A 15,966-nucleotide genomic window follows, 5' to 3' on the forward strand; every position below is an offset into this window, starting at 1 on the left:
AGTAATGAAGAATAATAGACTAAAACGTCCTGCATATTTTACTGGTTCTCCAAATATCTATTCAACAAAATGTTGAGATTCTGTTATTTATATACTATACTAAAATTCATTACCATTTCTACTGGTGGTCCCTTGTTTTTTCTGATTTTCTTTGTGAATAAAAACTCCTTAAGTAAAAAGTACGTACTTTCTTTAAGTAAATGTATTGCTTATAGTTACATGATCATTATTAAAAGTGGGTTGACCTTTATATCAAATTTTACTTAATGAGATATCTCAAACTGTCACTAAAAAAATGTAATGAATTACTTTAAAGCAATGTGATACCTCTTGCAAATAAAAATCACATTATCCAAGATAGCAGTTAATCAATAAAGACTCTAGTAAGAAAGCACAATCCCTAATTACAAAGCTTGTTCAACACATAAATTCAAGAGCAACATTCATTTTTAAAGATATAAACAGTTTAAATTAATCAGAAAAGCTGTATTTCCTACTTCATTGTAAATTAATCCCAATTTCTTTTCAATTTATCAACATTGAGTTATCTACTTGGTTACTCTAAATAAAAGGAGAAAGGAAATTTTTTAAAATAAATGGTTTCAAATTTATGCTTACATGTGCAAGGAAAGGAAGACTGATTAGCCTGTCTCAGAATTCGTGTGAAAGCAGAAAGCACACCATGGAATACACTAAGCACAACAGTCATTTCTGACATCACGATACTCACAAAAACCTTTAGGCTTTACTCACTTTTCAGAGCAATGAGTGAAACTTTAACAATATTTTTATACAACGAAAAAGAAAACTAAAATCTGATCTTACACAATTCTTTGGGATAATACTTTGTCCATCTTCTTTGTAAGTTAGACTCAGAGAATGGGAACTTGTTCGCTGCTTTCCAGTGCACTGTTCTATCCTAAGAGACCAAAATAGCACAATCAAAACTTAGAGAACACAGAGGACTCACATCTATGGTTATTTTTCTTCTTTTGGAAATTAGATGGTAGTTTATATTAATCATAATTTGAAAGTAAAAAATCTAATAAGCATTTGTATTTATCATATTTTATTTCATTTCGATTAAATCAAAAGTAAAATGTCACATACTTGTCACACTGTTTATAAGAGAGACAACAATGATCCATACGTATTTAAATCTTTTCCCTTCTTCCTAAGTGTGGGACAAGACAAAGGTGAAGTTTATATTCTGAGAAAATCATTTTTTAAAGAAACTTAACAAATTTTGCCGGATTCAAGATAAAACATTCAAATACATAAAGTAAAAACTTACATTAAAGTTTCAATTAACATAAAATCATATAAGAAAATAAAAGTATTTCATTCTTCGGTTTTAAAAATGTCATATTAATTCAGGTAAAACGTGAAAAGTACAGTATAAGCAGGTCACTGGTTTAAATGGATTTCACCAAAAACTTCTCTGATAATACCAAACAAAAACACTATCCTCTTTTATTATATGTGATAATATAAACAAAAAATTTTATAGGCAAAGAGAAAATACAGAAACCAATGTTTTATTTTCCGTTAACTGGTTCTAAATACCCTGTAACACCTTCATCCTCTTGAATGATTTCACACTGCCTTGATATGTTTGATGCCATAGTATACGAAGTTATACTCAAATATTTCAAGGAAAGAGACACTATGGTAATTACTATTAAGTCGGATTATCTTGTGGTGAAGCACTAGGCTGCGGAAATTGTTATGCTTTGACCTGTATTGTTATGTTGTTATGTCCTCTTTTATCTCAATCTCTCCCTTTAAAAAAAAATTATTTATTTTTTTATTATTTTTTTTTTTTTACTTAAGGGAAAAAAATCAAAAAAATTAGCAGGATATATTATAATAACTTTTTTGATTTCCTATTAACTTGATTTGAAGCCCTATATTGCTCCCACCATCTTGTTTTGACTGATTTTACTCTGTTCTGTTCTGTTTGATAGTATCAAGTTTGAGGGTATAGGCAACTACTTTGAAGGCAATAAGACTATGACGCCCGTTCTGGTTTGACTATTATCTTCTTTTGAAGTCCTGTAATGTCTCTAATGTTTAGGTTTTATTGGTCTTGCTCTGTACTGTTTTGTTCAATTTTATTATACCTAATGATATAGGCAATTCTTTTTAAGGTAGCAAGAGGCATTATGGTAACCAGTGTTGATAACCTTGTATTCTGTTTTTACATCATGTATGTACTATGTCCATCCTTTGTTTTGACTGACTGCTTTGTTTTGTCACATTTGGTTCTATTCTCTTCCAAAAAAAAAAAAAAGTAGTAAGAACTGTGGGTATAATAAAACTCAAAATGTGTAAATGTTATTGTAAAAACGAGAGGAAAAGAAAGTACTCTAAAGGACACAACTCAACTGCCAAGTGTGTTTAGGTGTATAAGATAGATGACCATATTACTAAGTTTTTGTTGGATTATTGAACACAACTGTTTGCAGTCTCACTGTTTGAATGTCCACTTTGTATGCTTAATTTTGTAACTTGAACAACTATTTCTAAGATGACAATATGTAATCTATTAACTAATGATTTCTTACTGTTTTTTTTTGAAATTCTATATTACTTGTACCCTTATACTGTTTTTTTTTCTCCTTTAAATAAAATTTAAAAAATACTATCCTCAAATAAGCCAGTTTAGCCTGTAGTACCTCTTATGTTTTAATTCAAGCTATTTCAAAGAAAGTTCCAAGACTATGAATACTTATTTTCTCAACAGCAGCTTCTAGATATATGAAATGGAAAATGATTGTTGTAAGAGTGGATCCTCCACCCCCCCCAAACAGTTCTGCTTTCCACAATTTTATTTAACCCCAATCAACTATAGTCGGGGGAATGTAAATAAAAAATTCCAAAAATAATAAATTCAAATCTTTTAAATACTCTTTTCTTTGCTTTTTGAGACAGGATCTTGCTATGTGTTTAAGTTGGCCTTGGGCTCACCTCCCAGGCTGGTCTTGAACTTGCAACAATCCTCTTGCCTCAGCTTCACAGGTGCTGTGATTACAGGCATGCACCACCAGGCCCAGCTTTTAAATAACTTTTCATAAGTCTGTAACTGTCTCATTTTCTTATTAGTTATTATTGTTAACGTATTACAATGCTCAATTTATAAATTACAAGCACTTGTGCAAAGGAAAAGAGCATAGCGCATGTAGGGTTCCATACTCTTTACAGTGTCAGAGGCCGTGGAAATGATCACCTGTAGATAAACTATCCCCTCTGCATCATGAATTAATGTTGTAAACTTTTAACCATGACCAATGTCAAAATTTCCAAAAGAATATCAAACTAAGAATTTCTAAAAGACAAATTAATAGTTCAGAAAGACAATGTTAAAACTAATGTCTTATTGGTAGTAAAACTGGTAAAATAATATGCTTTAGACCTGTTACTAAGTAATGGAGAATTTCTTAAAAAGCTGTTTAAAAGAGAACTATTGCTTTATACTTTGTATCTCATTTGCCCAAATTTTCAATAAGAGCAAATAAGAAACAAAGTAATACTCTGTAGAAAAATTTCATCAATGTGCTTGAGCTGAAATAAGGATACAGAAGTCAGTATGTGGGACCTGACATACTAAGCAGAGACCTATTCTAATTTATGAATTGATTAAACAATCATAAAAAGAGGTATGCTTAAAAACTGAAAAAATACTGAAATATTAAAGGTAATTCTTCCCATACAAAATATTAATACAGTCTAAAACATTTATTTAGTTAGTTATTGAACAGACTGCATACATAAAACAACACACGCAGCTTAATTCACATGCATCTATCCTGTACCAATCAACCTTTTGTGCTCACCATAAAATTTTAAACAAGTTCCTGGATCCATGCCCTAACCTGTCATTTGTTTTTCAATCAACTATTAACTGGCTTGTACTTATCCTGAAAGTGCTGCAAGAACCTCAGTGATCTTTCAAATATTCAAACAAATGAACTCTCAACTATCACCAAAATATCAGGGACAGAGTTCTAAAGATGCCATATTGGCTCCATAGAACCATTCTTTTCAAGTTCTCGTCCGATGTTTTATATCTTTCACAGGAACCTTGGCTAGCTTTCTTTCTCTGCCCACTCCACACAAGCTGTAAGTCCAGGGTATTTATTACCCTTTTACATGCTTTTCCTGGGTAACTCAATATACTAAATGGATGCTTGCTTTGCTTACCAAATCCACATCTTCAGTCCAAACTGCTCTCTTAGCCATTACAAACACAAATTGAATAGCCCTGACTCCAATTTGACATGTTCAAAACTAAATTCATTAAGTTGCTCCTAAAACATGCTCTGAAGAAGGCCAAGTAAAGCAAAATTATTGTAGAAGCCAGCTTCTTGTAAACACAACTGAGCCAACTAAAGGAGAAAGTCAGTATCATTGCTAAAATCTGGCTGGCACAAAAAACATACACACGTAAGTTTAATTTCTTGCCACAAGACTGTCTCCAGCTGGAAAAACAATTAACTTGAACACTAAATAAGTACAAAGACAACCTTAAATTCAGAGTGATGGGACTAGAATAAGCAAGACTGAAAAACAGTAAAGAAAGCTTAAGGAACTTTGGGATGTATCAAGTCTATAAATATACGCATCATTGAATTGAAGACAAAAAGGCAGAGAGAAAGGAGCAACAGGACTATTTTTCAAAACAATGGGAGAAGAGAAATGGACTTCTAGATTATGAAGCTGGAAGAATTCCAAATGAGTTAAAGGTGAAGGCATCCACACAAAACACATTAAGAATCAAATTATCAAAAGTCAGACAGAGAATGTTAATACCAAAAAGAGAAAAGTAGCTCATAACATAGGAGAAAGCATCTATAAGACTTCCAGTGGATTTCTCAGCAGAAACCACGTAAGCAAGGAAAGAAAGAATATTATACCCTGAGAAGTCTTCCTTCAGAAATGAGTGAGAGTAAAAGACCATATCAACCCAAGTTGAAGGAGTTCATAACCACTAGACCTAACCTGGAAAAAAGGCTAAAGGGAGTTTTTCAAGTTCAAATGTGAGGCTGGAAAACTCACTGGTAAAGATAATTACATACTTTACTACATTAAGGTAATAGTGATGCACAAACCATTTACAACTTTAGTAAATAAGCCAAAAGAAAAGCACATTATAACTATAATAATTTCTTTATGGATATATTAAAAAGGTGAAAATTAGGTATGGTAGCACACAACTGTAATCCCAGCACTCTGAAAGGATGAGGCAGGAAGACCCCATACTATCCTCGTCTGGGCAATCTGGAGACTGACTAAGACTTTGTCTCAAAATAAAGAACTTTAGCTCCAAATGAATTTTAGGAATGTTTCCTCTAGTTCTATGAGGTATGCTGACAGTGTTTTGATTGGGATTGAATTAAATCTGTGTAACAGTTTTGGAGTATGGTCATTTTCACTACATTGGTTCTTCCCAACCAAAGCAACTGCTGTCTTCTTTCTCCACTTTCTGACACCCTCTTCCATTTCCTTTTTCAGAGTACTGTAGTTTTCAATGTAGAACTCTTTTGCTAACTTTATGAGATGGATTCCTAAGTATTTCATTTTTTCACTGCTATTTTGAAAGACAAAGTTTCTCTAATTTCTCTCTCAGTGAGTTTGTTATTTGCTAACAGAAATGCTATAGATTTCTGAGTGCTGACTTTGTATCCAGCTATACAACTGAATCTGATTATTAAATCTAAAAGTCTTTTGGTGGAGTTTTTGGGGTTTTCTATGTAGAGTATCATGTCATCTACAAATAATAATTGAATTTCTTCCTTTCCCATATTTATTCCTTTTATTTCTTTCTCTTGTCTAATTACTCTAGCTAATGTTTCCAGAACTATATTGAATAGGAGAAGGATTCACTGGGAATCAAAAGAGAACTACAACAACACAAACAATTCTAGGCAACAAAGGCAAGACAGAAAGCATCTCAATTTCTGACCTGAAATTATACTACAGAGTTGCTGAGATATAAAACAGACATGAAGATCATTGGAACAGATCAGAAGATGCATAAAAAAACTTCAAACACACTCAGTTACCTTATCTTTGACATAAGGGCCAAACACCTTCACTAAAAGAAAGCCTCTTTTTAAAAAAGGTGCTGGAAAACTGATTTTCCATATACCAAAGACTAAAACTAGACCCAGGTCTATCACCATGCACTAAACTAAAAGCAAAATGGATCAAAGATTTAATATTAAAACAGAAACACTAAATCTGCAGGAAGACAGAATAGACATAACTCTTGAACACAGGCATACGAAAGGCTTCATGAAAAAACTCTGAAGACACAGGAAATACTACAAAGATTCAACAACTGGGATCTCATCTTATTAAAAAGCTTCTGCACAGCAAAATAAATCACCAACAGGGTGAAAAAATACCCAAACAGCGGGAAAAATCTTAGTCAATTTTACTTTTAACAAAGGATTAACATCTATATGAAGAACTAAAAGAAATACGATCTCCCAAATTTAGACTCAATTCATACATGGGCATCTGAAATGAAGAGATACTTCACAAAAGAAATACAACTAGCAAGTAAACGTATGAAAAAATGTTCAATATCACTGATCACTTGAAAGATGCAAGTTTAAACAACTCTGAGATTCCATCTCACTCAGAAATAATGGCTGTTATCAAGAAACAAACAGTATCAAATGCTGATTGAGCTGTGGTGAAAAGAAATCCTTCTCCACTGTTGATAGGAGTGTAGACTGGTACAACCACTGTAGAATTCAGTGTAAAGACTCCTCCAAAAACTAGAAATAAAGGTCCCATTGATCTAGCTATCCCCCTCCCTGGTATCCCCAAAAGAATAAAAAGCACTATACTACAGTGATATATGTACATTCATGTTTATAGCAGCAATTTGTAATAGTTAAATCTTGGAAACAGCCCAAATAATCATCAACTGATGAATGCATAAAGATGTGGGGGTATTTTTATATAATGGTGTATTACTCAGCCATAAAGGATAAATGAGAAATTTCTAGGTAAATGGATATATTGTGAGACCACTATATTAAGTGAAATAAACTGGATGCATGTATAAATATCACAATGATTTTCTGGCTTGAGAAACCAAAAGTATAAATAAGGGCCAAAATGTACAATATATATTGGGAAACGGGAAGAAAATGTTCTGGTAGGAAGGGAAACTGGGAAGAATGAGGAGGGAAAGGAAAAGAAAAAAATGAAAAAAGAAGGATAAAGTTACAATATATTATGTACACATACAAATTCCTGATAATGAATGTGATCATTACATATGTTTAAATTGAACTAATAAACTTAATTAAAACAAAATTAATGAAAGTGTCAAAGATGAGGTATATACATTTAAAACCTCTAAAAAAAGTAATATGAATTCTATAAGAAGGAAACAAAACAAGCTGAGGATATAATGAAGAAATAGCTCTGAAAATAGCAATCAAGATTACATAACAGAAGAGCCTTAAAAATTATCTTCATACACCATTTTAACCTAGGAAAAAAAACTGAATGCACTGAAAAGGATGAAAAATGAAGATATGTCAGCCTCTGTTTCCAGAAAAAACTAAAATCAGTAGGAAGAACGACTTGAGAAGTCAGGGTGAATCAGAGTTCCACACATGAAATAGGAAACTCATCTAGAAACCAGAGGCTGGTGTAGAGTTCCCTACTCTTGAAAGAAAAACAAAAATAAGATCTGGTGACCTTATTTTCACATAGCTTGTAACAAGCTGCAACAAGCTGTAACAAGCCACAGCTGGTAACAAGCTGCAACCCTAGAAAAGGCAAAAGGCACAGGCACAACCTCAAAACCATGGCCTAAACCATAGATGGCTTGGTAACTAACTTGTGATGTGCTTTTATCTATGTATTAGGGCCATGTGGCAAGTAATATCTAAAGATGGGCCCCAATAATCTACATGCTCTACTTTTTATATACTTTTATAAGGGTTCCCTTCTACACTATATCTAATTTAGGTTTGTGGTGCATTTTATTCAATACAATACAATCGATATTTTACCAGGTAAAAGCCTTAAAATGGTCTGGAAGTTTTCTCTTTTACCCATTTACAAGGCCTGAGCAACTACATAAGGAATCCAGTCCCCCTGCTGGAAAGGCCACATATAGAAGGAAAATTCTGACAGCACATGGAAAGAGAATTTCAGCTCTCATACATAAGCCCAAGCTGCCAGCCATCCCACTACTAAGATGCCAGGTAAACACGTGAGTTATGTTCAGTGGCCCAATCAAGTTCCAGATAACTGTAAATGAGAAGAACTGCCCAGTTGAGTCTAGTCAACCCACAGACAAATAAAATAATAAAATCATTGTCATTTTAGTTGCTAAGATGGCTTGTTATGCAGTAATAAATAAATAAAACAAACTGGTTCCAAGAAATGAGGTGTTAAACAACAAAAACAAAGTTTGTTAATTTACAATATCATGTTACTAAAACATAAAGTATCAGCTTTTAGAACAGGCATCTAGCAGAGACCCAAAGGACCTCAGGAATACTGTGAAGGCTGGAAGCATATGAAGGGAAATGTTAGTTGAAGCTGAACAAAAAGGCAACTCATATTATGTAGAGAAGGAAATTTTGGCAACAGAGTCACTGTGGTAATGTGAAAAACTGAAAACACACTTAATGAATTTGTACAAAAACTGTCTAAAGAGAATTCCAGGGAAAATATTGAAAATGTCAAATGGTTTATTTTATCTGTGGCTGAAAAGGTAGAAATAGAAATAAAGGAAGAAGGAAAAGTTCATATTTCAAGTATGCTCTAAAAGATACATTTCCAAGGCAGAACTTGTAAGATTGAAAAACAAACTATTTTTCATTTTCACTTTCTTATGCCAGAAAAAGACTCATAGAAAAAAATAATCCAAGGGCAAAAATCAAATTCAAGGTTTTTCTAGTAAAACCTGGATTAAAAAATCTCAAGAAGACATTTATTTATAAGCCCTTTGTTAAGACCTTACAAAGAGTATGACTAGTGCCTCAAAGATCATATCAGCAAAATAAGACTTCTAAGCATTTTTGAGGTGTACTTCTTTAATTTTTTCTGACAGACAGGAAGACTTCTAAGAATGTTAGGTGTTGTTCCCAGCATCCTGATAATTGTAACAAAACAAAAAGAAAACCATGTTATCTATCTAAAGAAGTAGATTGCAATTTAAAACACAAAAGGCCAGAAAATTTTTAAAGAAAGTATGCTAGTTTCATTCGAAAGAGGCAGATAAAACTGAAGCAAAGCATTTGGCTCTCCAAATTCCTAAAAATAAGAAGTAGGATGAGGGGCCAGGGATATAGTTCAGTGGCATAGCGCCTGCCTGGCAAGTACAAGGTCCAGAGTTCAATTTCCAATACAAAAAAAAAATCAGGTTGAGAAAATTGCACAACTTCAAGCAAATTATTTAAGGTAAAAGAACAATAATATCTCAGAGGGAAAAGCCAAGAGCCAGAAGTGTGGAGCAAGCAAACATGAAGAATCACTGCCCAAAAGCAGCAATAAACCCCAGTCAAGAGTCAGGGAACCTATGTCTGGATAGATTTAGAATTCCTATTGGCATGAGCATCTCAATTTCCCTGCTTTTTGAGTGGGAACGTTTATTTCAATTTTCTAGTTCCTTTCTGAGTACTGCTTGTTGGCTGTGGTGAACAGGAAGAGGAAACGTTGCTCTTTTGTTCACAGGTCTTCAGGTTGAAAGAAGACACTCCCAAAGGAAACCTCAGCCATACCTGTACCTGATTTCCATTAAGGTTATTGAGGTATAATTTAGATGGGTAAAACTGTAACCAACTAAAGAGAAGTGAACTAAGAGAGGAAAAGGAGGGGAAGAGGATAAAAAAATAAATTATGTCATGTACATGTACCAACTCCTCACAGTGAACATGATTATGCACTATGAATGTCTATTAATAAAAGTTTTTAAAAGATGTAAAAAAAAAAATCCAGACCCATTTCAAATGCTGAGTTTAATAAAGTTTGACCGAAACATACATTTATATAACCATCATAATAAATATACAGGTTATATCCATCATAGCCAAAACATCCCCTTGAGCCCATTTGTTACAGTTTGTATCTGCATGTCCCACCAAAGCCTCATGTGGTCATAGGGGGTGGGAGGGGGAGTCACAGAAGCTGAATCTAGAGTTTGCGACTGGTTCACTGTCTAGTGCTGGAATTGGTGTATGAATGCTACAGTTGTCCTAAGGCAGGTAGCCTGCATACACTATCAGGGAGGAAAAGAGGCTTGCTGCTCCCCATTTTTGCTCTTGTTGCTTTTGCTCTCTTCTGCCACCAGGAATGGTTGTCCCTCAGCCACACCACCCTGCATTGGAACCAGCTGAGTATGGACTGAAACCTCCACAAACTGTGAGCTAAATAAACCTTTTCTTCCTTAATTTTTAGTGTAGGATATTTTGTCTCAGGGACAAGCAAGTAAGACACCGTTTAAACTCAAACTACTTCCTCCCCACTCTCAGATAACCAGTACTGTTTGAGTTTTATCATTTTGAAAGTAAACATATAAACCTTTATGTCTGTCTTCTCTTACTCAGGATGCTTTTGAGATTTATCCATCTTATTCTATATATCAAAATGTCATTTTTATTGTAGGATCCCACTATATATGTATAAACTAGAATCTGCTTTTCTATTAAAGTATTGGTGAATGTTTAGACTGTTTATATATTTTGCTATTATGAATGGTCTATGAAAAGTCAAGTATTTATGTAGATACATGTTTTTATTTGACTAAAACTTTATGAATGGAACTGCTGGTTATGTGATATCTTAAAATTTATAAGAAACTTTCAAGCTGTTTTACAAAGTGGTTTATGCAATATGATATTCTCATTTTGAGTTTCACAATAGTGACTTCAAGTTTCACAACACTATACCCATACTTGACTCTATGTCCTTGTAATATTAGCCCTTCTCGTGCATATTGTGCTTCATATATGTGTATCAGTCATTTATGTATTTTCTTTTGTGCAGTATCTACAAACTCTTTTGGACATTAATTAGGCTGTTTTCTACCTTGAGTTGTAAGTATTCTTTACATGTTGTAAGTACCGAAATACATACAATACAGATATATACACAATGAGTATATTTTAACCCATTCTATACCTTGTAAGGTATTTTCTTCAAATATTATGTGTCAAAGAAAATACTCTTTCCTCATTGCCGACACAAAACCTGACATCTACAACTTCAATAGGGAGAGGTTTATTTTGGTTCATACTTTTTAGAAAATTCTGTCCATAGACTCTTGGCTCCAAGGCAACGGTATGACTGAAGGTAGTAGAGAAAAGCTGTTCATGTTAAGGCACCCAAGAAGCAAAATACAAAAGGGAAGAGCCAGGAAGAAATATATGTACTTCAGACCACACCCCCAGCAACCCACTTCTTTTGACCAGGACTCATTTCCTAATAGCGCATTTGACTACTGAACTCATCTGCAAATGAATGCCCTTAGGAGTTGAGCACTTCCATAATCCAATATTTGGGGGACATTCCAGATCCAAACCATAATAATACTGATGGTCCAGTTTATAATTTTTCTTCATTGTTTTGTATTTTATATTCTGTTTTAGAAATCTCTGCCTACTCCAAGGTCACAAGATTTTCTTTTTCCTATATAAAATCTATTGTTTTTGTCTTTCCATTTTAAATCAATAACCCATTGGGTTTTTTTCCAATATTGCTATTAAGTTTTTGGGGTATTTTGATGAAAAGACTTTTCACTTACTTAATTTCATTGTCATTTTTATGAAAAATCAATTAATGAGATACCAGGGGACCTACTTTCGGAATTTCCATCCTGCACATTTTCTACTTTTCCTTTCATCAATACTACTGTCTTCATTATTCAGTTTTAAGTCTGAAAATCAAGAAAGTGAAATCTTCTTTGCCTTTTTAATACTTTAGTTTTTAATGCTTAGTAACTCAGACTAAACCTTTGTGTTTCTAACTTGGAAGATTAAACCACAGATAACATTTTGGTAAATGCTTTTTTTGTAGCTAGTTAGATGATCAGATACTTTCCTAAGCAATTTATATGATGAAATATATAGATTTTCAAATGGTAACCTCAAATTTCATGGAATAAATTCCATGTTTTAATGATAGAGCCATTTGATATTTTAATAGATATATTTGGATATGATTTAAAATTTAATTTCTTTGGCATATAAAGGGCTTCTCAAATTACTCTTTTTTAACCAGTAGTGACTTTTGAGTCTTTCAAATACTATATCCATTTCATCATGATGTCACTGGTATAAATTTGTTGAAAATCTTCTCTTACATGCTTAATGAATGTAGGATCACTATCAAACCTCTTCTTTTATCACTGTTAATGCTAATATGTCTTCTTTCTTAATTCTTTTTTCTTCTTTCTTAATTCTTTTAAAATTTTAACTGTGACTATACAACATGAAATTGTAAGTCTTCACGAGTTTGAAGGATTCAGCCCAGTGCTATTAAGGAAATTCACATGCTTGTGCAATTGTCTTTACCAAATATCTCCAGATTTCAACTTGCAAAACTGGGAGTCTACAGCAAGGTTAATGATTAAAGTTGACATGTAGGGTCTTTGTTCACCTCACAAGAACTATTCATGCTCACATGACAGTACAGGTTGACCATGCTTAATCCAAAACTCTGGAATCCAAAAGACTCCAAAATATGAAAGTTTCTGAACACCAATAAGATCCTACAAATAGAAAATTACACACCTGACTTCGTGTGTCAGGTCACAGGCAAAGCACACTAAAAATATTGCATAAATTACCTTCAAACTATATAAATAAGATGTGTATGATACATAAATTAATTCTATGTTTAGATTTTGGTTCCATCTCCAAGATGAATTATGAATATGTAAACTGTCATTACGAATATGTAAACATTCTATAGTCCAAAGTAAAAATCACTTCTGGTCCCAGACTGGCTTCAGATTGGCTGTACTCAATTGGAATTCACTTACTTATGGTAGCGGCCATTTAGTAAGTGTTTGTGGAATAGGTAAATGATGAGTTTATGTTCCACTTAATATGGAATATTAAATGTTCTAACAAGTAAAAAGCAAATTACTGCATTAAAACACTAGGGAATGAGGTAAAATACAGATGAGCAAGGTAAATGTTATTATCAATAATATTTATTTTGGGACTCAGTTAACAGTAAGAACAATAAAAAGTTAATACAATGCGTATTATTATATTTAAGGTAGTTACTCAGGATACAAGATATGACCATAAAATATTCTCCAACTGATATAAGCACATACTTTCCTATACTATGAACTAAGAGACACTAATAGTATAACTAACTTGCATTTAACTATTGGTATTTTCCTATCATCTTGTTACGATTTTTTTTTTTTTGTACCAGGAATTGAACTCAGGACTTTATGCTTGCCAGTAAGGCACTTATGGCACTGACCTAAATTCGCCAGCTGTTATGATATTTTGTTTTACCTTTTTTTCCCATAAAATAAAAAAAAAAATGTGCTAAGAGGCTTTCAGTAGATCATAAATAAAGATTCTGCACTCACAGAGCTTTCAGCAGGGTGGAAAACATAGTTTTTAATTTGCAAAAACACCTTCAATTATAAAACACATTAAGCTCTATATAGGAACAACATGGGGTACAACAAAAGTCAGTGTGGAGTAGGGGTACACAGATATCCTGTTGATTGCACGGTCTGAAAAGAGCTTTTGGAAGAGAGAAGCCTAGGGCAGGTAAAAACATCCAGCCAAGAAAACACAGCAGAGACCATTCCAGGTTGAGCAGAATCATGTGTCATGGATCTGAGAAGGAAAAATTTTGCCTCTATGGCTACATCATTCTAATCAGATGGAAAAAGGGTCTGTGGTCAAGTGGGGGAGGAAGACAGAGACACGACTTCACAGTGTGTTCAGTTCTAGGCTTTATTGAGAAAAGAAACTGATGCAGAACATTCAACAAACTGAGGAAGAGATAAAATGGTTGATTTCTTTAAAGTACATAGCTGACGGGTGGAGAAGGGATTGAAAAGATTAGGAATGAGAGCCAATCCCAATGGACCAGGTGGGAGATGGTGGTTGCTTAAAGAAAGACAGGGGCAAAATATGTGGAAACAGATGATGATGTGAAATTGTTTTTTGCTATATTTGATAGCATTTAGTAATAAATTGGATTTAAGTATTCCTGTAAATGGAACAAATGCAAATGCCTTTCAGAGAAATAAATGCTTTACTGAAAACCCTGTACAACATTTACAAAAATGTATCATATATTCAGTCACTACGGAAAGCTCAATAAACTATCCCAATCAGAAATGCACAAGCCAGTCTCTATATATAACTCAATAAAATAAAAACAAAAATAAATGACATTAATATTAAAAGAAAAGTCATAAAACCACGGCCTTTATTATCTAAAGTAAAAACTAAACTCTTGATGAATGAAAAGAAAAAGAAATAAATTGATTTGCTTTCTTGCAACACATTTTTATCATTTAATATCTTCTGAAAACAATGGTGTTCCAGAAATGTCTTCCAAACTTCAAAATAAAAGTGTTTTTCATACCCCACAAAAAAACTGGGACTCTATACCCAATTAACAATAATTTCCTATTCCATGCTTCCCACAGTACCTAACTACTAGTCTACTGTTTTTATGCATTTGACAAATTTAGGTAACTCATAAAAGTAGAATTAAACATTATTTGTCTTTTGTTGACTATTTTCTGTTGATAGTTTATTTCACTAAACAGAATAGCTTTAAGATATATCCATGTATTCACATGTTACAGGATCTTATTCCTGTGTGTATGGGAAAGGGTAGTGGGGTGGAACTCAGAATTCATGGCCTTCATATACAGTTACAATCCCACCACCACCACACCCCTCCTGCCTTTCTTCTCTTTGAGACTGGGTCTAAGTTGTCCAGACCAGGCTAACATGCAAATTCTGCTGTCTCAGCTTCCCAGAGTGCAAGGAGCACAGATGTGTGCTACCACATGCTGCTACCTTGCTCCTTTTTAGGATTAATACATAATATACATCACATTTTTGTTTATCTATTCATCTGGAGACAGACATGTAATGTAGGATCATTCCATCTCCTGGTTATTGTAAAAATACTGCTGACATCACCTAATGGGTTAACTTGTCTTTTAAACATTTGCTTTTTGTTTACTTATTTCTGGTTTACTAAATTCTATCGAATGCTTTTTCTACATTAATTAAGATGTTTGGGTGAGGTCTTTTTCCATCGTACTGTTTTTGTACGGAATCATATTTATTGATTTTTCTGTGTCAAACCTCCTTTACATTCCAAGAAAAAAATCCTAGTCATGATGTGCAAACTTATTAGTGTGTTGAATTTGGTTCTCAAGTATTTCATTGGAGATTTTGCACTGAAACTATATTCTAATTCCTACTCTAATTACAGGTTTATATGAAAACTTGAACCAGAACTCAGCTAGGTTACGTCCATGACACAGAAGACTAGAGTGGTACCTCAGTTCATGAACTTAATGTGTTCCACAATTTGGGAAAAGAAGATCACGTTGTGTGAGACAGATGGCCACAGTCATGTTTGTCACCCAGTGCAGTCTGCAGACGAAACCAAACTTCTGCCAAATGTTTCTGTTCGTGAACCAAATTGTTTACAAACCAAAGCATTTGTGAACCAAAGTACCACCATCAATGTTTTTGCAGTTATTGTATTGTTGTAAGTTGCTAAGATTTGGAGTAACTTGTAATGCAGTCAGAGATAACTAATGCAGTGAGATGCAGTATAAAAGTATAAAAGCATCTTTGGGACTGAGTAGTGAGCAAAGGCTATGAGGATTGTGTGTAGTGTGCTAAAGACAAAATGAACCTGAACAGTTTATTATAAGAAATCTGAAATTTGAGGATGTTGCCAGCTGGGGCCTCAAGA

At 33.5% G+C, this 15,966-nt stretch overlaps 1 protein-coding gene across 13 annotated transcripts in view; it reads right to left on the bottom strand.

The window, feature by feature from the left end:
• The window catches only part of Cep112 (centrosomal protein 112), a 607,347-nt gene that overhangs the window by 561,404 nt on the left and 29,977 nt on the right, over positions 1-15,966 (bottom strand). For 11 of the 13 annotated variants that reach the window (XR_010045020.1, XM_063241684.1, XM_063241681.1 and 8 more), the window contains one exon: positions 826-919. The exons of the other annotated variants lie outside the window; for them this stretch is intronic. Coding sequence is in view for 9 of the 11 variants with exons in the window: in XM_063241684.1 (XP_063097754.1) it covers positions 826-919 (94 nt within the window). In the remaining 2 variants the exon portion in view is untranslated. The remainder of the gene's footprint in view (positions 1-825; positions 920-15,966) is intronic. 13 annotated transcript variants of the gene reach the window in all.

Source organism: Cavia porcellus, unplaced genomic scaffold, assembly GCF_034190915.1.
Source record: "Cavia porcellus strain 051 isolate PalLab524CR breed Dunkin Hartley unplaced genomic scaffold, mCavPor4.1 scaffold_32, whole genome shotgun sequence".
In the NCBI taxonomy this organism is placed as follows: domain Eukaryota; kingdom Metazoa; phylum Chordata; class Mammalia; order Rodentia; family Caviidae; genus Cavia; species Cavia porcellus.